A 24,000-nucleotide genomic window follows, 5' to 3' on the forward strand; every position below is an offset into this window, starting at 1 on the left:
AGGACAGACCCTCAGCACCCAAAGATGCCCCACCACACTGCCCAGCTTCCCCAGGACCCCACAGCTCCCAGATTTCACAGGCTTTGTCTTCCAGCCACAAAGAGAAGGAGCCGAGGGAAAGCAAGGCACCAAGCCCTGCTCTGCACAAGCTTTGCTCCCCTGGCAACCCTGAGATCAGCCAGCAGCCCGGGAGCCCCCACGCAGGCTCTGCCACGGGGAGCTGCGCTGAGTGCATCAGCAGGGGCTGACAGCATTCCCCAGCCCTCCCGGGCAGCAGGGAAGGGGCTGACCCGCGGGGAAGGCTGGAGGAGGGCCGGAGAGGGGCTGCTCCTCCCCGGCGGCAGGGCAGGCTGCCGTGAGCCCGTCTGGTGCCGCTCCTCTCCTGCCACAGGGCGGGGGCCGCACCGGGGGGACACCGGGGACACCGGGGCTGCGCCCCCGCTGCGGGCCGGCCACTCACCCTCCGTGCCGCCGCTGCCGTCGGGAACGCTGCCCAGAGCAACAGCCGGCCCGTCCAGGAAAATCGTCAGCTCCCCGCCCGACACAATGCTGCCTTTGTTCTCCGTCTGCAGGTCCAGGGTCAGCTGCCTGTTCTCCACTGTGGCAGACGGGACACGGAGAGAGAGAGAGACCCCTGGTCACCACCGGGACACAGCCCCACGTCAGCCTCCCCACCCCAAAGGACAACTGCCCACTCCCTCAGGGTCACCTGGCTCACAGAGCACCACCAGTGCTGCCCCCACACCTACACACACCTGCCAGAGGACCCTGGCCAGTGCCACCACCCGCTCCTGAGGAAGATCCTTCTTCACCTTCTTCACCTTACTGGGGCTGCAGCTGTGACACCGAGACCCCCATCGCTCACACACCCAGGAGCTGGGCTGCAGGGCAGATCCCGGCAGGAAAGCCAAGGGATTTCACAGAATCACCAGGTTGGAAGAGATCTTCAAGATCACCGAGTCCAACCCAGCCCTGACACCTCAACTAAAGCATGGCACTGAGTGCCACATCCAGTCTGCTTTAAACACACCCAGGGGTAGTGACTCCACCACCTCCACGGGCAGAGCATTCCAGTACTTTATCACCCTTTCCATAAAAAACTTTTTCCTAACATCCAACCTAAATTTCCCGTGGTGCAGATTAACACTGTCCTCTCGCTCTGTCAGTGCTGCCTGGAGAAAGAGACCAACCCCCATTGATACAACCACCTTTCAGGAGGTTGTAGAGAGTGATAAGGTCACCTCTGAGTCTCCTTTTCCCCAAAATGAACAACCCCAGCTCCCTCAGTCATTCCTCACAGGGTTTGTGTTCCAAGCCCCTCACCAGCCTCGCTGCCTCATCTGGACATTTAAATGTCTCATTGTCCTTCCGAAACTGAGAGGCAACTTTAAGATGACACAAGGGGCAGGAGGGGTCCTGTGTGATGGTGAGCATCCCTCCATCCACATCCCTGTGCATCAACTCCACTGAACAAACCCAGCACAGAGGGCTGCTCCCCAAACAGGAACACTCTCCTGCAGCACTGGGCTGCATTCACAGAAGGTTCTGGAGAAGGTGCCATGGGCTGGGAGGCTCCTGGAGACAGCTGCCAGCTCCACTCCCTCCTGTGTGAGCCAGTCTGGCTTCATCAGCTTCAGCAAGGTTTTGGTGGTCCCTGGGGACAACGGGGGGCACAGCACAGCCCTCAGCACCCACCCCATCACAGCAGTGCCTGCCAGTGCCAGCCAGACTGAAACACTCGGCTCCGTCACACGAGGCCAGAAAAATTTGGCTGCACCAGCCTGGGACACTGGCCCAGACACTTCCTGACTCATTTGCTCAAATAATATTTTTATTATACAGGGATTGCTCATGACACAATGGCACCATTTTTTAGCAACCTGCTTTGTGCCGGTGCGAGGCGGGGACGGGGTGCGGCTCAGGCCAGCAGGAGCAGGATGAGAACACATCCCCACGGAGCCCTTGTCCCACCTCTGGCTGAGAGCTGTCCCACACTGGGACTTTACACTTCCTTCTCCAAGGCCCCCCAAACCCAGTGACACAGGGTCTGCAGTGACACAGGCCTGTGGGACAGGCAGATTTGTGGATCTGAGGGAAGTCTCCAGTTCTTAGTGCCAAGAAGGCAGGTGTCTCCTGCACAACAGGGGCACAGCTCTGTCACTGATCACCATCATCTCACAAGGGATTCTGCTGAGCCTGATCTCCTCTGCCTCACAGAGCTGCGCCCTGCTTGCCTCCATGGGAAACCGACCTCACAGACAGTTTTAAGAGCCTGAGACAGAAGATGCCACTGAGCACAGTCAAAAAGCAGAACAAACCCAGACCCTGTTTCCCCCCTGGCTCCTCCAGGCCGTAGGAATCCACGTTTTCTCCAGGGTGCCTCCATCCCCCTCCGAGCGCCGCGGGGCCGCACAAACCCTCATTGTGCGGGCGCCCAGCTGAGGCGCAAAGACAAGGTGTCTCCAAGCGGAGGATGTGAACACGAACCTCCCAGCCGGCTTCCTTCTCCCCCCCTCCAGCTTTTTTAAAAGAAAATAAACACTGGCAGAACCTTCCACTCCCTGTCCCCGCGCAGCGTGCGGGACGCACAAAGGGACATTGCTGCTGCACCGACGGCGGGTCCCCCGAAGGGCCCGGCACAAAGGCTGCCTCTGTCCCGCCGGCTGCCAGAATGTCAGAGGGATTATTATTATTTTGGGAGGGGGTCGGGGGGTGATTTGGTCCTGAATAAGGTCTCAGTTCAGCTACTTCCAGTGCCCTGCACGCAGCATCAGAGCTCCCATTTAGCGGAGGTGAGCTGGAATTCCCACCCAGCCCATTAAGCGGATTTACGGTTCCACGAAACGAGGCTGGGAGCAGCCGGCGTGATAACGGCCCCGGGCTGAGCCCCAGCCCTGGGACCCCCAGGAACCACACGTGTCTGACCCCAGGGAGCTGCCACACGGGACAGGCAGCCCCTCTGGAAGACCCTGTGTGAGGTGGCTCCATCTCCACAGCAGCATCCCAGAAGATTTCCAGACAGAGAGCCAAAACGAGCTTCCCCGTCTCTCAGCTTCCCAAACCTAGTGCCAAACTCTTTGCCCAGTCCCACTGGGTGCAAAGGGCAGTTCCCATTCCAACAGCTCCATGTCATCACCCAGGTTTTGTCCGGGATGAATCACAGCTCCCTGGTGCTTTACCTGGAAGCAGGTGAAGACTGGCTCAGCCCCTGTGCATTCCCACAGAAGGAATGACTCCATGCCGTGGCTACAGTCCCTCCAGGAGCAAGCAAGGGGAAAGTTAAACCTTCCACAGACATTCCCAAAACAAGAAAGAACCCAGAATTTAGGGGAAAGGATAATCTTTAGTGTCCCATGGAAGCTTTGCCTTAGCTGCTGATCCAACCTCAACCAGCAGCAGCTTAGAAACAACTGTGTCCCACTCCATTTATCTGCCAGAGATAACCAGGATGACCTAATGTTTCTGCATCTTTCCCCTGAAAGGTGACACGGGACGGGCATCTCCTAGTGACCTACTGGCTGGATGACCAGTTTTATGGCATTACATCCTGGTCATGGCACAGCCAGCTCTCGGAGCTGCTGGGACATACAGCACAGCTCCTTTGGCCTCACAGCCACGATGGGGTGCAGCTGCAGTTTTCCAGAGGCTGGGAATTGCTGCTGGCGTCCTGGAGGATCCCAGGAGGGTACAGCTCCTGCCACTCCACCGGGGCAGGGCAGCAGGGACTCAGTGGGACGTGTAAAGGCCTGGCACGTGGTGTCACTCAGCAGTCAGTGTGCCCAGCAAGGCGCAGGACGGGCTCCCACTCAGCCCGGGAACAAAGAGGTGTCTCTGCAGCAGCAGCAGCAGCAGCTCAGGGGCCGGGCCGGGGGCCGTGCCACGGCAAACGAGCTGTTTTATGGGAGCCCTGGGAGCAGCTCGGCTCCTGGAAGGCTCCAGCCCGTGTCGGTGAGTGAGGCGGCCCTGACCCACCTCTGCCCCTCCCCGGGAAGGCGGCAGGGGCTGCCTGCCAGCGAGAGGCCCCCGGGCGCTGGGGCGACTCCGACAGCCAGGCTGCCAGCTCCAGAGGCTCTCACAGCCTTCCCGGGAGCTCAGGCCCCATCACTGAGCTCTTCTGACGAGACTTTTCCCCCTGAAGTGAGGCACTGAAGTGAGGGCCGACAGCAGCATCCTGGCAGGCACTGCCACAGGTGTCACCGGCACTGGGGACACTGTCCTGCCCACTGAGAACGACAGGACATCAACCCAAGGCCACAGCTACACTCACAAACCAGTATCTTCCATAAAGCCTCACCAAAACCAAAACAAACCCGACAAAGAGAGGGGCTGCTGCCCGGCAGGAGCTCACTCTGGGCTGAGCACTTCTCAGGATGGCAGAGGAGGGCCAGGCCCCTCCAGTGGCAGGGGGCACATGCGTTTCACTGCCCTTCACATCAGGTGTGTGACTCAGGATGGCTTGAACTCCCAGAGGCCTCCTTGCCTGACCCAGCCCCTTCCTCAGGCTGGCAGGCAGAGGGAACACACTCCCCTATTCCCAGGAGGAGAGAAACCTCTGAGGAAAAGATCTCCCAGGCTCCCATGGGATGCCCAGCAGCCTCTGGCCCACTCAAGCCCTGCAGCAAAGCCGAAGGCTGAGCATGAGCCTGCAGAGAAGAGGAGGGAGCAGATGCCAGCCCAGAAGACAAGGAGGGCAGAGAGGAGCAGACCTTCCCGGGCAGGGCAGGCTCTGCAGCTTTAAGAGTCCTTCCTCCCTCCCAGCCCGCAGTGTCAAGGAAAAATCTGACACGTTTTTTCTGGGGGATGTTAACAGACAAGCTAGAACAGCCAGTTGCCTTTTCCATTCATTTTCCACGCAGCCCCCCGGGATGGCTGGGAATGAAAGAGCCAATTGTGCCCCCGTGGCGGCGCAGGTAGGGCGGGAACCACGGCGGCTCCGGCACGGCCCCTGCACACCTCGGGAAATAACGGCTGCAGGGACGGTGCCCAGGGGCACAGGACCCACAGCTGTGGGGCTGGCTGGCAGCTACACCCGCACAGAGCAGCCCCACGCACACATCCAACCCCCACAGGCCTCCTGAGGAGACAGCAGTAACAGCACAGCTCCCACGTGTCCCTCACTGCCACAGCACCCGGTGCCACCCAGAGCCATGGTGGGGACACCGGTGTGGTTTCAGAGCTGCTGGCACCGGGGGAAACAGCTCCCCTCAGCCCCCAGCACCGGGAGGGTCTGGAGCAGCCCCGAATCCCTCGGGGTGCAGGAGGCCCCTCTCAATACCAGGTCTGTGTCTCACCAGCTTTGCTTGGAAGAGACAGAGCCGGCCCTTTCCAGCCCCGCGCGGCCCAGCCCTGAATGGCCACCTTTATGTGGGAGCTGCTGTCACGAGCCACGCTCTGGCAACCGCAGCCGGCGGCAAACAGCAGAGAGGGGTTTGTGTTCCCCGGGCTGACGCAGGTACGGCTTCCGGCACGCCTGGCCTGGCACACAACAGCACCTTGTTCCCTGCTCCCACTCGGCCACCCTGCCTTGTCCCCTGCGCTTCCCCTGCCCTGTGTCCTGTCCCATCCCCTGCCCTCTGTCCTGCCCCGTGTCCTGTCCTATTCCCTGCCCCGTCCCCTGCCCTGTGTCCTGTTTTATCCTGTCTTGTCCCCTGCCCCGTGTCCTGTCCCGTCCCCTGCCTTGTGTCCCATCCCCTGTCCCATCCTATTCCCTGCGCTGTCCCCTGCCCTGTGTCCTGTCCCATCTCCTGTCCCATCCTCTGCCCTGTGTCCTGCCCTGTGTCCTGTCCCATCCCCTGCCTTGTGTCCTGTCCCATCCCCTGTCTTGTGTCCTGTCCCATCCCCTGCCCTCTGTCCTGTTTTATCCCCTGCCCTGTCCCCTGTCCCATCCCCTGCCCCGTGCCCTGTACGTACGTTTTCCTCCCTTGAGCAGGCTGCCCAGGCTGACGGAGGCGGCACCCAGCAGCTCGTTCCTCAGCGTGTGGCAGATCCACACCTTCAGCTCCAGGTGGCTCTGAGCAGTGACATTCCTGCAGAGAGCGGGGAAGGGGGCTGTCACCGTGGCCTCATGCCTGCTCCATGCTTGGGCAGTGCCACAGGCAAGGAGCAGAGGAGGGTGGGCAAGGACATGGGGAAATGGGAGACCCCCTCCCACCACCCCCCTAGCCTGGCTGTCTCTGGCAGTGTCCCCATGCAAGGGGCAAAGCTCTGTGACACATGAGTGTCCCCAGGTGGTGGCACAGCAGCACACACGGGACCAGCCCCTGCCCAGCCCCACAGCAGGGCTCACAGACTCACAGGGTGAGGATCTCGTTCCACAGCAGCTCAGAGACCCCCATCTGCTTCCCCGTCTTCTTGGTCTCACTGGGCAGCCCGTCGCCGGCCACCTCCACGTAGCAGTTCATCCGCGCGGGGCGGCTCTGGGCCTTGGGCTTCACAGACACCACTGGGCAGGGACAGGCACAGCTCAGGCTGCGAGACACCCTGTGCCCTGCCCTGTCCCCTGGCCTGTCCCCCACCCCGGCCCTGCCAGCTCGGGGTGCCACGACTCACAGCAGAGCGCTGTGAGAGGGGCAGCAACACTCCTGGTGGCAGTGACATCTGGCACCAAAGCCTGTCCCCAGCTTCACCCCCCGAGGCTGGCGGGACTGTCACTGTCCCCACGGACACCTCGCTGCCCCAGGGCACGGGGGCAAGGCGGGCAGGGCCGGCGGTGCCTGAAGAGGGGCAGGGAGGGACGTGGCTCCGAGGGGACACAGCTCCGGGCGCCGGGAGCCATCTCGCGGCCACGGGAGCAGCAGCGCGGCCCTGGCACGTCCCCACGGCAGCCACGGCCCCACGGCAGCCACGGCCCCACGGCAGCCACGGCCCCACGGCAGCCCAGCCCGGGGCCATCCCCAGAGCCTGCTCCCCGTGGAGTGTCCCGTGTGCCCAGCCCGGGCAGCAGGCAGGGCACACACTCCCGGCAGGGGCAATCCCAGAGAGGCAGCAGGACCCACCTTTCACGGAGAGCGGGGACTTGTCGCAGGGCAGCCCGGCCCTGGCCCTGCTGGAGCTGGCAGCGGCCATGGCATCACCCCCGGCTGGAAACAGAGAGAGGAGACACCTCAGCAGCCTCCCACGGCACCCAAACACAGCCCAGTGGTGCTGAGAGTGCCCAGCACGGCAGGGACACGGGGAAAGGGCTGGACAATCCCCAGGACACAGCGGCTCCTCTGCTGAGAAACCATCCCTGCAGCAGAGCTGTGTCCCTGGGAGAGCAGCAGAGGGGCCAAGCTGTGTCCCTGGGAGAGCACGCCCTGCACGGCACTGCCAGTGCCACCTCCAGACACCCCTCTGGGCACACAAACCCCTGACCCACAGGTCAGCGCTGCTGGGGGACAGAGCGGCCACCAAAGCCTTGCCCTCGGGGACACTAACTCACCGTGCATCACCCACAAAATGGCAAGGACACGGCAGTGGCACTGGCTGGACAGAGAAAGGTCTGGCCACAGCACGGGGACCACATCCCTCAAGGGCAGCCCCGGTGTCATTATGGTACCAAATGCCACAGGAGCACTGAGGTTGGGAAAGGCCCCCAGTACCATCGTGCCACCCCCTGGATAAGGACACGCTGTGACACCAGGAGGGTGGCAGGCCACGTGGCCAGGGCCTCTGCCCAAAGCAGCGACCACAGAGCGGAGGGATGAGGTCACACATCACGCAGGAGCACGAGGCACTCCACTGGGACCACGGAGTCAGCGTGGGCCTGCTCCAGCCTCCTCCCTGCCATTCCCAGGAGCTGCAGAGGACGGGGCCAAGGTCACAGCCCAGCCGAGAACTGCCTGCTGGGACCACTGCCAACCTCCCCCTCCCCTGACCAGGGGAAGCAGGCAAAGAGGGAAGCAGCTCCAGCCCCTCTCCCTGTGCAGGAGCCTTTTCCCTGCCCTCTCTCTACACTCCCCTTAAACTGTACTGAGCTCCATCCCCCGGCAGATTCCCTGTGAACTCCCCTCTCCCAGGGTCTTCACTCTCCGTGCTGGCACAGCAAACTTTACCGGCACCCCAGGGCCTGGCAGTGCCTCATACAGCCCCATCTCTGCCTGCAAGTCCCACCTGGCACTGCCCAGCACTGTCCTGGCTCCGTCCACGGCAGCCAGGCTTCCCGGACACATCCCGGACACATCCCGGCCTCCTGCCCCTCGCCAGACTCCCTGTTACACACCACTGCAGTTACCCCGGCCCACACATCACCCCGACCTTCCCTGAGGATACTGGATACTCCCGGTCCTCATGTCCCCAGCCCCACATCACACGGGCTCCTTGGGGCCATGCCCCACCTGTGCCAGTCCGTGCCCAGCCTTGACCCGGCACGGCTGTTTCCACCCTTCTTCTTTCAAACCCTGACTCTTTTCCCCGTTCCCTCTTTCCCTGACTCCGCAGCATTTCTCTGTCGCTCGCTCTGACACTGCGGGTCACGCCAACAAACACCCCGGGCCCCCAGAACCGGCCGGTTCCCGGTGCCACTGGCCGGGCACAGCTCTCGTGTCCCGCGGCCCCCTCACAGCTGCCCGCAGCCCCGCGGGGCCGGGCCCGGGGCCTCTCCTCCTCCCCGGCCTCCCGTTTCCGCCAGCCCGGCCTCTCCACCCGCGGGGCCGCCGCCCGGCAGCCACCACCGGACCCGGAGCGGCCCCGCACAGCACCGGGCCGGGCGCTGCGGGCCCCGCGCAGAGGAGGCCAAGGGTCCCCCGCTGTCCCGGGCCGGTACCGGCACAGCTGAGCAGCTCCCGGCGGCCGGAGCGCCCCACCAGGCCGTGTCCGGCGGCCGGACGGGAGCGCCTCAGGCTGGGCCGGGAAGCGACGCCCAGCCCAGCCCAGCCCGTCCCGTCCCGTCCCGTCCCGTCCCGTCCCGTCCCGTCCCGTCCCGTCCCGTCCCGTCCCGTCCCGTTACCAGCGGCCGCTCCGCTCCCGCTCCCCGGCTCCAGCTCCCGCCGTCATGTGACCCCCGTCCCGTCACGTGAGGGCGCCGTCCGGAAGCGCTCCCGCGGCACGGCCGCCGCTCCCGGCGTGCCCCGAGCCAACCACAACTCCCGGCGTGCCCCGCGCCCGGACCACAACTCCCGGCGTGCCCCGCGCCGCTTCGACGGCGGCCGGCCTGGGCCATGGGGCACACAGACATGGCGCGTGTTCCGCACGTCGTGGCCGACACGGGCGCGTTCCTGAGCGCGGCCCCGCTGCAGGTACCGGGGGAACACCGGGTAGACACCGGCGGGACGGGGGTGGGACAGGGGGTTTCGGGCCGGTGTGACGGCGCTGCCCGCAGGACATCGCAGACGCGCTGTACACCGTGCCCGAGGTGCTGGCCGAGATCCGCGACCGGCCCACGCGCCGCCGCCTCGCCGCGCTGCCCTGCGAGCTGCGGGTCCGCCGGCCGCGGCCCGAGCTGCTGCGCCTCGGTGAGTGCCGGGCCGGCCCCGGCAGCGGCTCCTTTCCCCGGGCCGGCCCCACGGCCCCGCCCGGCTCCCCCGGCCTCCCCGGCCCGGCCCGACGGCCCCGCTCTTCCCCGCCCGCAGTCACCGAATTCTCCAAGAAGACCGGGGACTACCCGAGCCTCTCGGCCGCCGACCTGCAGGTGCTCGCCCTCACATGCCAGCTCCAGGCTGAGATCGACGGCCCCGGCTGCCTCCGCTGGGAGCCGCAGGACAAGGTAGGAGCGGCGCGGCTTCGGGGGGCCCCGGTTCCAGCGGCCCCCCGGTTCCAGCGGGCCCCGGTTCCAGCGGCCCCGCCGACGCCCCGTGCTGTCCCCCAGGTGCGGCTCAGCTCCAGCCTGCGGCACCCCGAGGCTCCCCTGCACGTCGCCGGCTTCCACCTGCCCGCCAAGGTAAGGCACGGCGGAGGGCGAGGGGCTGCGGCCCCGGAGCCCCGTGTGAGCGATGCCCGTGCTGTGCCCCCAGCACCGGCCCGCGGGGAAATGCCCCCGGCAGCCCAGCCCCGGGCCCGCCTCGGCCCCGGCAGACAGCGACCAGTTCGGGTCCTTCCTCTACTGGCGGCCGCCCCTGCCCAGCATCGAGGAGGAGCTGCGGGAGCTGCTGGTGAGAAAGAATCCTCTGCTGTCTTCTCCCGGTCCTCGCTGTGCCGTTTCTGGCCTTTCCCCACCCCTCTGTGCCGCCCTGACCGTCTCCTCCCCCGGCACGGGCCAGGCCATCTCCGGTAGCCCCGAGCCCCCCGAGGGGCACCGGAGCTCTGCAGGTGGGGCCAGCGCCGGCGAGGAGGAGGAGGAGGAGGAGAGCGATGATGAAGGCTGGATAACTCCCAGCAACCTGAAGCAGGCCCAGCAGGACACGGGGCACTGCGACACTGCTCCTGTCGGTGTCCAGGTGGGCTGTGTCACCACGGACTTCGCCATGCAGGTGGGTGCTGGGCTCAAACCAGGGCAGGGCTGAGTCCCTGGGCAGGGGAGAGCAGCTCTGGGGACAGCTCCGTGTGTCAGAGCAGCAGGGGCTCAGTCCCAGAGGCCCCTGCAAAGCCTGTGGGGCTGTCACTGTCCCAGCTGCTGGCAGTGCCAGCTGCCAGGGTCCCGCCATGTCCCTGCCTTGCAGAACGTGCTGCTGCAGATGGGTCTCCACGTGCTGGCTGTGAACGGGATGCTGATCCGCCGGGCCCGGAGCTACATCCTGCGCTGCCACGGCTGCTTCAGGTGCTGGGGCTGATCCTGGGCTGAGCCCAACTTCCACGGCCCCAGGAGCTCTGAACCCCCTCTGTCCCACCCTCGCAGGACCACCTCGGACATGACCAAGGTCTTCTGTCCCCACTGCGGTAACAAGACCCTCAAGAAGGTGGCAGTGAGTGTCAGTGATGATGGGAGCCTCCACATGCATTTCTCCCGCAACCCCAAGGTGCTGAACCCCCGGGGGCTCAGGGTGAGTACTTGGACAGACTCCCAGGGACCCTGAGGTTGGAACAGACCGTCAGCATCACTGAAGCCAACCTGTGACCCATCCTCACCCTGTCAGCCAGCCTAGAGCACTGAGTGCCATGTCCAGTCAATTCTTCGGACACCTCCTGGGATGGGGACTCCAATCCTCCCTGGGCAGCCCCTTCCCATGTTTAGCAAACCCTTTTCTGGGAAGCAATTATTCCACTGGGACCCCAGGGACGGGAGCCCAGCCTGTGGCCGGCAGGTCGGAGGGAATAAAGCAAACTGAAAACATCCTCCTGGTGTTACACTTGGGAGGCTTTTTGGGCTTCCCTGGGGGGCTCTCCAGAGGGCTGTGCTCCCCTGGAGTCCCCGGGGCTGATCCCTTCTGTCCCGCAGTACCCGCTGCCGGCGCCGCAGGGCGGGAAGCACGCCAACAACCCTCACCTGGTGGAGGACCAGCGCTTCCCGCAGCAGCGCCTGTCCCGCAAGGCCAGGCAGAAAACCAACGTCTTCGACCCCGATTACCTGGCCGGGGCGTCGCCCTTCGCCGAGAACGACGTGCACAGCCGGGCCGCTCACCTGCAGCTGCGCGACGCCGCGCTGGGCGCCGGCCGCCGCCGCCTCAACCCCAACGCCGTCACCAAGAAGTTCGTGAGGAGGAGGTGAGGGGCGGGACGGGCCCCGCCTGCAGGTCTCACCTGCCCAGGTGTGAGGCCTCTGCCAGCAGCTGGGCTCGGGCCTGTCCCCGCTGTGCCCAGAGAGCCACCGTGACTGGGGTGGTGGTGGCGGGGTTTGGGGAGACCCCAGCACGGGGAAGGGTGGGGTGGCTTCTCTGCCCAGCCCTGGGTGCCTCAGTAAACACCCAATAAACACCAAACCCCAAAGCACCCTGACTCGATCCCATTTTTATGGCTTCCTGTGCCACGGGAAGTCTTTCTCTGAGCCTCGGGGGATGAAGGGGCTGGGACAGAGGGAGGGAGAATTTCTTGGATTTTTTGTCCCCGTGGGATAATGTGCTTCAGAAGGACAAAAGCCCAGGGCAGGGGGTTGTGTCCCACACTGGCACTGGGTGATGCCCAGGGCTGAAGGGGGAAACTCTGGGGTAAAGCTTTTTGGATAAATCTGAAACCTTTCAGTTGACTGCTGGGCCCAGCTCTTGCTGCAGTTTCTCCTTAACCCTGCTGAAATTGTTCAAAATAAAAAAATACCTGATACCACCAGTGGTCCCATGTCCTGGAGAGGTCACAGCCTTCCCAGCCCCAGGGCATTTTCAGTGTGTCAAAGCTGCAGATAAAGGTGCCCTTGGAAAAACCATCACAAGACTTTACACTGTAAAATGAAAACTTTCATCATTTATTCTCGACTGCAGCTGTTTACAGAAATATAGTTGCGAGTATACAAATGTCCCAATAGAAGCAAAATATTTTTTTTTTTTTAATATTCAACAAGTTATCACAGGAGAGCTAAAAACATAGATGCAAATAAAATATCCCCTCATAGACAAACTGAAAACACCGGGAATCAGTGCTTGGAAAACCCACCTACGAAAGCCATATACACAGAACTGCACGAAGGAGTATCTGGTGCTACTTTCACACTGCAGGACACTGAAGAGGCAGCTCAGCGGTCGAGGGTGCACCCAGAACATCTGGCAGGCAGGGGAGAGCCCACCAGAGGTGCAGGGACAGAGACAGAGGTTGGAGCTCTGCTCTGAAGGGGTTGGAGCTTAAGTCAGCATCAGCTCAGATGGAAATAATTCCAATTGTCTCCTTTTATCCAGAATAAAAAAAAGCTTCAGGAATGCTGCAGGCTGCTAAGGATACTGGAATGGGATCCCAGTTCTACAATACCCAAGAGCCACTTCCAAGCAGGAACTTCCCCCTGGACACGTTATCCCAGCGGGCAGCCGTGGTCCTGCCCAGGGCAGATCCCATTCCACGGGGCAGCTCCAGGGCCAAGACAAAGCCAAGGCCCTTTACCTGTCAGGTGAACACAGGAGCCTTCCCTAATCCCGGGCCTGGAGCTGGAATGTGTCACAGAGGGCTGTGGGAGCCTTGGAACCTGAACACGGGTCAGTGAGCAGGGAATCCCTGCATTCCTTGTCCTGTCCCTGCACAGTGAATGTCACTGGGCCATTTAATCAAGTGTAACAGCAAAAAGGACACAGCTCTGGAAAACGCAGAGTTTGGCTCTGCAGACTCCAAGAGAACAAAGGAGGATGTTGGTAGGTGATTTAAGAAAACCTGTACCAGGACAACACTGATCCACTCACGACAAATACACTGGGACAGGGATTTGGAACTGAGAGTCATGTTGGACACAATATACACACTGATTTTATGACCTGATTTAATGGCTGGAGCTGTGCCAGGGCAGGTTTAAGTTGGAGATGAGGAAAGGTATTTCTTTCTCCCAGAGGGTGCTGGGCACTGCCCAGGCTCCCCAGGGAATGGGCACAGCCCCAGGGCTCCAGGGGAGTTTGGAAAACGCTCCCAGGGATGCCCAGGCTGGGACTGTTGGGGTGTCTGTGCAGGGCCAAGGGTGGGCTGGATGATCCCTGCATGTCCCTTCCAGCTCAGGATATTCCATGACTCTATGATTCTTAGTGTTTAGTTCCTCACACAACCTGCAACAAAGAAATCAGCAGGTTCCTCACGGACAGAATTCAAGGGGAGCTTCACTGGCTTTCAACGAGTTCTCTGGATTTTGACTGTCGCACTTACTGAGTCAGTTAAAAACATCAGTTTGCAGACTCCTGCCCTCATGGGAATAAAGAGAAACGGCAGAGGAGCTTCCCCTCCCTGACCCAGCACAAGCAGGGACCTTTTGCTACACAAGAACATCCAGCACACCCGGCTGGTGTCAGCAGAGCCAGCACCAATCCCTGTCTGCAGAAAAGGCTCTGAGGGATGCTCAGGGCTGCAGGAAGCCCACCCTCAGCCTGGGTGGCAGTTCTATCCTAAACCACACCTGCAAGTATGAACTAAAAAGAGATAAAAACACAAAGGTGGCCACAGCTGCTTCCAACCCACAGATCCCAGGGAGGCTCCCAAGCAGAGAAAGTTCTGGAGCCACGTCACCAACAACGGCCAGGACTGAGAGGTGTGAGACAGCTACTCATAGTTACTACAAAAACCTCCTACTGAGGAAAAGGAATATTATTTCATGTTTATAAAAATGTAAATATAACAGTATGCTATGCATGTGTCTACTATTATTTATATATAATAATCTGACTCCTCTATATACATATATATAATCCTAGAATATACAGGCAGTGCGTATTTACATCCCTATACAGACTGGGAGAAGAAAAGCCTCTCCTCCTGTGTAACCCCCATGATTCCCCCTCCCCTAGAGAATTTCACAAGCTCCCTTTTGCAGGAGTTTTTAGCCCCCGCTGCATTTTTTCCTTGTTTCTACCACGTTTATCCCATTTCCAAGGCTGCCCCTCGGTGCCGTGGCACAGACACTCTGCCCAGGGCACCAGGGCCACCACAGCTGCTCTGAGCAGGAACACAAAGTGCTCACAGGCTGCCACAAAAGACTCAACAAGCCCAAATTAAAACCCCTGAACAAACAGAGCATCCCACTGCTGCTTCCTTTTAGCTTCTATAGAATGGAGCTGCCCGGAGCCCCCCTGAATACAAAACCCACCAAGCCTTTGAAATTCAGTTTTGCACTAATGAGAAGTCACCAGTGACCAGCATTTCCTGTTCTCTCCTTCCACCTACAGCTCAGAGCATCCCAAGCAACTCCCTGTCCTCTCTCCTGCTTCTCTCACTCAGGCCCATGTTCTGTGCTCCCTCTGCTCTCCTGCAATGGCCCTGGAAAAGGAACCCAAAGGTTTGCCAAGCAGAGGCACAAGAAAACAGGCATAAAAACCCATTCAGACATATTTTCCTTTTAGAAATTAAACTCTGAATCAAAATATCAATGGAAACTTTAAAAAATAAAGTTCAGCTTACGTAAGTGAGGGGAATGTCCACTGACACAGCTGCCCAGACTTGATGCTTCCAGTAAAAACCTGCCAAAGTTATGTTTAACTGTTCATGCCTTATCTCAAAACTACATGGGAAGCAACCACTCTGTCAGTGACTAGAAGTAATCATCATCAGTGATCAGAGTGGACATCCACTTTGGAACAGCCAGCCCTGGAATTATTTCTTGAACTTGATCCGTGTTAAAGTAAGAGCAAAGCGTTTGGTTTGCTGCAAGATCAGGCAGTGAGGAAAGAATTAATAAGAAAACTGTTAATTAAGCACAAAGCACCAGTAACTCCGTGCCAGAGGAGATGTTCAGCTCAAACTGTGCTCTAAGTGTTGGCTCTGTGGTTTCTGGGTGGGCTCTGGGCACACTCAGGGGAAAAGCTGAGGGGACATGGTGGGGGTTGGCAGCTCCATCTCCCTCAACTCTCACCTGTGCCCACAAATGGGTGCTCTGGGGCCCGCAGGGATGCTGGATTTATACAGCCTGGTACCTCAGGGTCCTCTCTGTCACCCAAAGGGCCCAGACACAACGCCAGCGCTCCGGGAGCTCCTGGAACACGGGGGGTCATAGAGAAGCTCTGCCGCCCAAAACTCAACTGCTGAAAATGTCACAAGTGAATGTTCAGGCCCCTGGTAAAACTCGGGCTGTGCTCCCTGCCATGACACCCTGCAGCCTGCCCTTGAGCTCTTCTGGGGCTGATCCAAGCCCCCCACCCTGCAGCACGAGCACGCACCAACCGCTGAGCGACCTCTTCAGTCACACAAATACTTTTTGTAACCAAATCACATGTTCAAAGTGTTGTACATTTAAACATTGACCTAAAATGAACAGGTAAATTTAACACGAGGAAAGGAAGGTGTTTCCAGAAGGGAACACTGGGATAGCACAGCCCTTGGTTGGTTTTTTGTGTATGTTTTTTTTTTTTTTTTTTCTCTCTTCTCTTCGTAAGTGACCTCAAACACGCCCACAATTCAAACATACCCTTCCCTGGAGCTGTGGCAGGCTTGGGATGAGGTTCTCTTCTGGGCACTCATCCTGTTCCACGGAGAATTGGTCCCTGGTGACTTGGCACTGACCAACAAATGGATAGAGCCCTTCAGAACAAGGAGCAAACCGAAGCAGCACACGACAAAATCCATCGTTCCTGTCACTCCTTCTGTGTCCAACGGCCCCAGGTGACACCCAGCAGCTCATCCTGGGACACAGATCCTGCAAACACCACCAGTTCCTTTCCCAGTGAGTGGGCTGTGGACTTCCACAGCCCTCTGGACATTGTTGGGTCCACTGTTCTCAGCCTGAGCAGCCCCAGCACCTGGGCACTGCTGGGGGCTGCTGCTTTCCTGTTGTGAACCTTTACAAGATGTTGGTAAGGTTTTGTCTCAGCAGGGGAAAAAAAAATAAAATACAGAAAGAAAAAGTCAGGGTCGGGGTTAAAGCAGCTCTGGACATGATGCAGTGGGGAATTCTTTCTGTCTTGATTAAAATTTCCAACGTTTGAGCATAATCATAAATTAGGAGTTAAAACACAGAGGCGCTAATAATAAAATATTAAATAGGCAATGAGAGTGGAGAAAAGCTGAATGGCTCATTCTGAGAGAAACCCCAGTATTTTATATTTTATATAATCCTAAATGCCTCTGGGTTTCCTGGCTAGGCTGTGAGTGAGGGACACACCAAACACAGAGCAAAGCTTCTCGTGGCCAGCTGGACCAACACTGCCTGATGGAATGGCGAGAGATGAACACGTTATTTATGTTGCAAAAAGTACTTAAATACTCAATAAAGACATAACAAACCCCACCCCACCCCACCCCACTGTTATCAGACGCCACGTTGTGGTAGAACATCAGACAAACTCACAAATTTACCACAAAAATGTGTGGCAAAAAGAATATTTTATATATATGTATATATATAAATTTTTTATATTTATGCCAATGTACTCACTCAGTACAAATAGCAAAATAGTTATACCATTTCCTAAATACAAAATATAGCTTTCCAAAAAAATGAAACACACATTAGATATAAACCATCCAAAACTTGAACGATTGAAAACTGTATTCAAAATTAAATGACCCAGAGCAGGTCTCTTTCTGAAAAGTTCCCTTCATATCGGCAAGAAGCCTTACTACTGAAAACGTAATTCAATGCCTCTCAATGAGAGAGAGAAAGAGAGAGACAGAAAGAGAAAGTGAACGTCGTGACAGACCAACAAACGGGGGAAATCCAGGAAAACCAACAAAAAAAAAAAACTCTACACGGCTCAACTACGCACACGAGTTAAAGGGGAAAACACACAGTAAACAGACTTGAGGAACTTAAAAAAAAAAAAAACAAACAAAAAAAAACCCCATTTACAGACTGTTCTTTTGTTATTTCAAATAACAAAAATGACGTGATGCCAGCTACACTCTACCGAGGCGGCAGCGGGAGAACACGGATCTGAAGGAGGCTGTAGTGAGAGATCACACACTGCCCGGAGAGTAGAAGCACCCAAAAAAAAATCCACATGCCTCACGATACACCTGGCGTGGTCTGGAGTGGGTTGTGTTTTTTTTTTTTTTTTTTTTACATTCGGTAACATCAGTCAACGATTTATTCCTTTAATTAAACAGGACAATCTGGAAACCGGACTCGGGGCTCGGTGGTAGAAAAAGGGAAAAAAAAAAATCACTTCAGAACTGCGAGGAGCTCCATGTGCTACAAAGATGCAACAGCTCAGGATGAAGTGACCTTTTAAGAAGGCTTAAAAATGATGCCATTTGCCCCCTACTTGGAGTAAAGCCAAGCTGAAGATTTCCATCAGTCACAGCTGGAAGTGGTGGGTTAAGGGGGATTCCTGCATTTAGAAGGTGGTGGAGAAATTGCTTCCTCTCTCCTTACTCCTTGATTATTTGTCAAAGCTTCTACTGACTAAGCAATTTACTGCCAAGGATTCCTAAAAGCTGTTTCTTTAGCTTTAAAGCCAGTAGGATATCTATGTCTTTTTTTTAAAAAAACACAATACAAAACTGAGGGAGAGAAGGAAAACCATGGAAAGAACGAAAGGGTGAAGGCTGGTTTGGGAACAGCTCATGAAGCTTTACAGAGCTCTAACCCATCAATCAGAGTGAGAGACACAGAGGAGTCCCTTCCTCAGCCACTATAATGCTCTTTTCAAGCTGAAGGTGTTTTAGAGAAGATTTTAAGATCAGCTGGAAGCTCCCCTTCATTTCTTCGTTTTGTAGAGCCACCAAACCCTTGCTCTACGTCCAGCTCCACGTAAGGGATGTGGAAAACCGTTCCTCCCGTTCTCAGACGGGAACTGGGGATTGACAGCAGCAATTCTCTGCTTGGTTATTACAGTTATCAGCACTCTCAATTCATAAAGGGTGGGTTTGGCTCTCCCACTCCGTGTCAATGCAGAGATCCCTTCACTTACTGACAGCTGAGTCACGGCTCGGGGCAGAGGCAGCCGCTGTTTCTGCTGCACGAGCTTCCTGAGGGAAAAAAGGGGTGTGAAGAACAGGAGGGAAAAAGTAAACGTGGTAACGTGGATTACCTTCCAACAACAATAATAACTGACCAGATATGCTTTAAATTCCAAGAGCCCCCACTGTCATGAGGTTTATGAACCTGGTAACAGCCCAACCCCATGCCCCAGTAACACAAAGCATAACTCCTCAGCATTATTGGCACTGTGGAGCCCAAATTCCATGGTCATGGCCTCAGGTCTGCCACTGGCCACACGTGTGCTCTTTAAAGAGGCCACTTTTCCACAGAAGCAATTGGTTCCACGCAGCCTAATCCAGAGTTGGAAGGTCTGAGAGCATCTGGGAAATCGTCGCTTTTTTTTCTTCATGGAATTTCTGCATGAGAAAACAAGCAGAAAAGTCAGGCATAACTAACCACATTCCCCTCTTCCTTCTGTGCAGTGGCTTCATCTTCAGGGTGTCCCTCATGAGCAGGCACTGAACTGGGGGCGAGGAGCTAGAGAAGCTCTGGAGAGCCTCCAGGCTCCATACACAAACCCCTTTAGACTGGAGAATGAAGTGCATCACTTCAGTGAAAACTCCGGGGGGATTTAGGACAAGAGCCCCAAGTTACACACCACAACCTACACTGGACTCCAGCATCCTCCTGGTTCTTGGTGCTTTTTTGTAGTCAAAGGCTCTTTTCCCCCTCTGAAAAAGGCACCTTCTAAAAGCAGAATGTCTCCTAGCAACAGCTGATGCTGTCGGCTGTTTCTAACCCAGCCTCAGCATGTGGCACACTCAGGAGCTGCCACATTCCACAGAAACTTGTTCTCACATTACGTTATTGTAACCCGGGGGAAGAGTTCAGAACACCTGAGACTTGAGGTGTTTTTTTAACCACAGTTGTGTTTCATAAGGTTTTGATCTGCCAAGCTGCCAGTGACCCACTGTCCTCCCTAACAAAGCACCAGACTGTCACGGCAGATGACAAAACGTAGGAAAACTGAACAAGACACAGTCTCAAATGTTTCATACAAGTTCTGACCTCTGAGTGGTTTTAATAACTTCATTCTGCTATTATAGTCTGAATTCAGCCTCACTGGTGTTTTAGCTGATCTCTTACAGCACAGTCACACACACAAAGGTACAAAGGTACTGAGCAAAGCTCCCGCGTGACAGGAAAGAATCCCAAACTCACCACTTGCCTAATTAAAACGAGCCAGCCATGTTGTTCCCCTGGTTCTGCAAGGACACCAGCAGGTCATCTATCTTCTCCATGTTCTGGTTGGTGGCCATGGCCGAGGGCAGCGGCGGGGTCTCGGGGAGCTGCTGGGACAGGAGCGCGGGCACCGCGGGCTGCGCCTCGCCCTGGGGCTGCCCAGCCTGCCCCATGGCCATCAGCTCCTCTGGCAGCGCCCCAGCCCCGGGGGGCAGCAGCTGGCCACAGTCTGGGGGACAGAGGGACATCTCAGCGTCCTGCCACAGGCCAGCAGTTCTCACAGCAAAGCACACGGCTGCAGGTGTGGCCCACCGCCAGCTGTGCAGCCTGTGAGAGCTGCTACAACCTGCTGTAGGCAACATCTGCACCTCTCACAGCTGGGGCTCACGGGCACACACAGACCTCTGCACACAGAGAGAGGCTCTACACGCCACAGAACTGGTTATGGTGGCTGGGTGCAGAGAGGAGATAAGGAAAAGTGCAGGTTTGTACTGCTAAGTACACTTTAAGAGACACTTTTCTGGACTCTACAGCTGCTGAAATCCTTGCTTTCCTTCAGTAACGTGAAGAGAGGCAAAACATTTACTATGGAAACCAAAAACAGCAGGACAAATGCTCTCTTAAGAGAGCACAATCGTTCCTAGATTAGATATTAGGGATATCTAGATATTATTCCCTGTCAGGGTGGGCAGGGCTGGCACAGGGTGCCCAGAGCAGCTGTGGCTGCCCCTGGATCCCTGGCAGTGTCCCAGGCCAGGCTGGACAGGGCTTGGAGCAATTTGGGATAGTGGAAGGTGTCCCTGCCCACAGCAGGGAGTGGGACTGGATGGACTTTAAGGTCCTTTCCCACCCAACCCATTCCCAGTTCCCTCTCTACCTTGTAAGCTCAGCATCAGGCACTGGTCACTTACTGTTCTGGATGCCGAACAGGAATATTCCCGACGTCTGCTGGGAGGAGGCTGGGGAGTTCTGCAGCTGGTTGATGGCACCTCCCGCCGTGTTGTGGAACAGAGGAGCCTGCTGCTGGGGAGGAGAAGCAGTTCCTGGCATTCCTGCCATGCTGTTTTGGGAGGAGTACATGGGGGACTGCTGCAGCTCCGGCTGGCTCATGCTGTTCTGCAGGGCAGACATGGAAGCTGAGGAGATGAAGAGGGTGACTTGTTGCTCTTGAGAACTTGGGGACCCTTGGACCAGCTGAATCTGGGGCGAGTTGTGGAAGATGGTTGGCTGCTGTGCTTCAGCCTGGCTGGAGCCAGGATTCTGGAGGGGAGACACCGTGGTCTGACTCTGGAATTGCATGGGCTGCTGCTCCTGATTCATCGAGGCCATGTTGGACTGCGGATGAAAAATGGACTGGCCTTGCTGCTCCTGATTGGTAACCGGGTTTTGATTTGGATTGAAAATCATGTTCTGCTTTTGGGAGGCCATTGTACTCATTGCATTTTGATTGCTGAACATCATGTTCTGCTGCTGCTGCTGTTGCTGCTCCTGAGATGGAGGGCTGCTCTGGATAGCAACAATCGAATGCTGAGGCTGGAAGATGCCTCCCTGTTGGTTCTGAGGGATGGAGCTGGACTGGATGGAGCCCAACGACACTTGGGACTGAAACAAACCCTGCTGAGCAGGCTGAGTCTGCGGCTGCTCCTGGGGGAGCATGGAGCTCTGGATATGAGAGATCTGCGTCTGCTGCTGAAAAGAAGTCTGCTGTTCAGTGTTTGTCGCTGTCTGAAGAGGAGAAATGGGATTTGGGCTTGTAAAGAACGACATCTGCTCTTCCTGAGTGGCAGGGTTGCTCATAGAACTCTGGGAAAGGAACATGTTGGCAGACTGCTGGTCTTGAGGCACCGAGGAGCTCTGCAAGACACCCATGGCATTCTGTGAGTGGAACATCGGGGGCTGCAGTTGGTCAGAGGAATTAGTGTTGGTCTGGTTGTGGACAATGGAATTTGAGCTATGGAAAAGGGACCCTTGTGTTTCCTGGGATATATTCTGAGTGTCAGCAATAGGGTTCTGAGAGTGGAAAAGCTGAGCTTGTGAGTGCGGGGATTGCTGGATGAAGCTTCCCGACTGAATCGACATCATTTCTCCACCTTGCTGGAACAGACCCCCGCCCTGCTGCTGAGTCCCACTGGCCTGGACACTCATCATGGTCTTGGTAGACGAGAAGAGATTAACCTGGGACTGACTTTCCCCGCTGTGCTGCATCTGAACCATGGTCTGAAACACAGAGCTCTGCATCTGTTTGCTCTGCCCCGAGGCCTCCTCTCCCTCTGCAGAGCTGGAGGGCTGGAACAGGGCCGGGCCGTTGTTGGAGACCGGCTGCTGCGTTGGGGCAGCCGCCTCACCGCCGGACACCCCCGGGGAGGAGGAGAACAGCTCACACTGCATCTGCATGTCTTCACTGGTGGACAAGCCCCCCATCATGTGGGACGCCTGCTGGTACACCGGGGACTGCTGCAGGGCCCCGTTCCCCGCCGTGCTGGAGGAGAACAGATCCGACTGCATCTGCGGGGCCGCCTGGCACATGTTCTGCTGCATCCCCATCACCATGGCTGCCGACGTCTCCATGGCCTGCTGCTGCTGCTGCTGCTGCTGCTGCTGGTTGGACAGGGCACCTTCGGGCTGGGAGTGAACGTTCTCGGCTCGTCCGGGCAGAAGGTTGTCCGGTCTGGAATGGACAGCCGTGTCTGAGGAGGAGAACATCCCGGGGTTCACGCTGTTCTGTATCTGGCTGACCTGCTGAAAGATGTCTGCGTTCAGCTGATCTTGGACGTCCTCGCCGCTGTCCGAGCCCGAAAACAAAACGGAAGATAACTGCTGCTGAGCTTCCAGCACCTGCTGCACCAAGTCGACGTTCCTGTTGCTGCCCGTGGCGGTGTTGGTGGGGAAGTTCCCAGCCTGGAGCTGCTGGATGGTGTTCTGGAGCTGACTCACGCCGTTGGCCGACGAGAAGATGCTGGAGGAAATCTGCTGCTGCAGGGCTTGGGCCGGCTCCGAGAGCGTGGGCTGCTGCTGCTGTGAGGCATCAGTCAGCTGGGACAGAGTCACCACTGTGCCATCCGACTGCAGCACCTCCCTGGGCTGGGAGTCCCTGGGCTGGAACTGTGCAGCCTGCTGCAGCAGGGCATCGCTGTTCTGCAGCTGGCCCGGGGTGGACACTGTGGAGAAGCTGCCAGGTTGGGACATGTCCTGGGTTTGGATGGTGCTCAGGGTCTCTGGGTTGTACACCTTGGGCTGGATTTGCTGCTGGTTTTCGCTTTCAGAAGGTAAATGGGAAGCAGAAGTTGATATGCCAGACATGCTGTTTTCCAATGTTTGTTGAGTTGGTCCAACCACATTCGAAGCCTGAAAAGAAAGAGACATCAGGTAATCTGTAAACTTACTGGGGTTATGTGAATACAACCTCCCAAAATCCCCCATGTCCAGGGAAGACTGGAGGGAGATGGGAGATGTGAAACCCAGACACACCCAAACCAGCAAGCAAATGGTTAGCAGTGGAAATGCTTCTTCGAGGATGGAATTGTGGCACAATTTAATGAAAGCAATGCTAAGAACTGATTAAAATAATATTCTTACAGCAGTTCACTAGTTCTGTGTCACAGGATAAAAATCCCCATCAGAAGGTCACTAACCCACAAATCTGCCTGGCTGCAGGAACCAGGTGAGTTATCAAAGGAAATTGTCTGTTTTACTCATGCTCTGTGATTGTGTTTTGCCCAGACTGAATCCTGGACATGGCACTTTCCCTGTCTATTACTCTTCTCTCCTACTAAAGCATGGACAAGGAGCAGATGTAACTCAGACTCTGAAAGATTCTGCGCTCAGCCCCCATCAAAGTCACCTGGAACACGGGGGGAGAGCATTTTTGTGCACTTACTTCCATTGGAGCCACATCTTCATTCTTGATCATACTGCTTGGCATGAGTGGAGTTATCAAGGCACTAGGAAGAATGTTCACCTTCTCCAGGTTACAGCCCGTGGCCTTCACTGCTGCAGCCACAAACAAAACAAGGACAAGAGAAGCAATGGTAAAACCCATCATTGCAGAACTCCCTCAAAGTAAATTAAAGGATTACTCTTCAACGTAAAGCAACACATCTCCACACCCTAAGCAAATTTAAATCTCCCAGTAATGCGGCAGTAAAATTTCTGCACGTGTGTATACGGTGAGGAAGGAGAGAACAGACCAAGTACATACAGCAAACAAAATTCTCTGACCTCTGGGTCAGGGTCAACCTGGAGCAGAACAGGTACAGGAATGAAGCATCGAAGAGGAGCTGACACAGAACCCCACATGGGAAAGTAAATTCAGATTTATTGCATAAATTAACTGGGGACATGAAGGAACAGCAACAGCACGTTGTGTTCTGAGGAGCAGCAGCTGTTCTCCTGGAGCAGTTGGGCTCTTCCCTCAGTTAAGCTCCACACTAAATTAGATG

The 24,000-nt window shown here is 57.0% G+C and overlaps 3 protein-coding genes across 10 annotated transcripts in view; 1 reads left to right on the plus strand and 2 right to left on the minus strand.

Moving 5' to 3' along the window:
* The window catches only part of WWP2 (WW domain containing E3 ubiquitin protein ligase 2), a 31,747-nt gene extending 22,764 nt beyond the window's left edge, over positions 1–8,983 (minus strand). For 2 of the 5 annotated variants that reach the window (XM_066327377.1, XM_066327374.1), the window contains exons 1-5: positions 8,927–8,983; positions 6,996–7,079; positions 6,295–6,442; positions 5,911–6,026; positions 461–598 (exon numbers count right to left, since the gene is read on the minus strand). In XM_066327377.1, coding sequence (XP_066183474.1) covers positions 461–598; positions 5,911–6,026; positions 6,295–6,442; positions 6,996–7,065 — 472 coding nt within the window. In that variant the 5' untranslated portion in view covers positions 7,066–7,079; positions 8,927–8,983. Of the gene's footprint in view, positions 1–460; positions 599–5,910; positions 6,027–6,294; positions 6,443–6,995; positions 7,080–8,926 lie in introns of those variants that run through there. The other 3 variants (XM_066327375.1, XM_066327378.1, XM_066327379.1) reach the window with 3 other exon arrangements.
* Positions 8,984–9,055: 72 nt separating this feature from the next.
* Positions 9,056–11,787, plus strand: NOB1 (NIN1 (RPN12) binding protein 1 homolog). 2 transcript variants are annotated; one of them, XM_066327383.1, is made up of 9 exons: positions 9,056–9,215; positions 9,299–9,431; positions 9,549–9,682; positions 9,785–9,899; positions 9,991–10,084; positions 10,235–10,385; positions 10,575–10,672; positions 10,751–10,895; positions 11,291–11,787. In XM_066327383.1, exons 1-9 carry the CDS (start codon positions 9,138–9,140, stop codon positions 11,558–11,560), a joined length of 1,218 nt encoding a protein of 405 aa, XP_066183480.1. In that variant the 5' UTR covers positions 9,056–9,137; the 3' UTR covers positions 11,561–11,787. The 2 variants fall into 2 exon arrangements, with proteins under 2 accessions (XP_066183480.1, XP_066183479.1); XM_066327382.1 differs by having other exon boundaries at positions 9,785–9,856; positions 9,930–10,067; positions 10,176–10,385.
* A 7,124-nt stretch (positions 11,788–18,911) lies between these two features.
* LOC136366372 (nuclear factor of activated T-cells 5-like) overlaps positions 18,912–24,000 on the minus strand; it is a 30,451-nt gene continuing 25,362 nt past the window's right edge. The window contains exons 10-12 of one of the 3 annotated variants that reach the window (XM_066327373.1): positions 23,439–23,551; positions 20,473–22,906; positions 18,912–19,790 (exon numbers count right to left, since the gene is read on the minus strand). In XM_066327373.1, coding sequence (XP_066183470.1) covers positions 19,552–19,790; positions 20,473–22,906; positions 23,439–23,551 — 2,786 coding nt within the window. In that variant the 3' untranslated portion in view covers positions 18,912–19,551. The remainder of the gene's footprint in view (positions 19,791–20,472; positions 22,907–23,438; positions 23,552–24,000) is intronic. The other 2 variants (XM_066327371.1, XM_066327372.1) reach the window with 2 other exon arrangements.

Source organism: Sylvia atricapilla, chromosome 12 (assembly GCF_009819655.1).
Source record: "Sylvia atricapilla isolate bSylAtr1 chromosome 12, bSylAtr1.pri, whole genome shotgun sequence".
NCBI lineage: Eukaryota > Metazoa > Chordata > Aves > Passeriformes > Sylviidae > Sylvia > Sylvia atricapilla.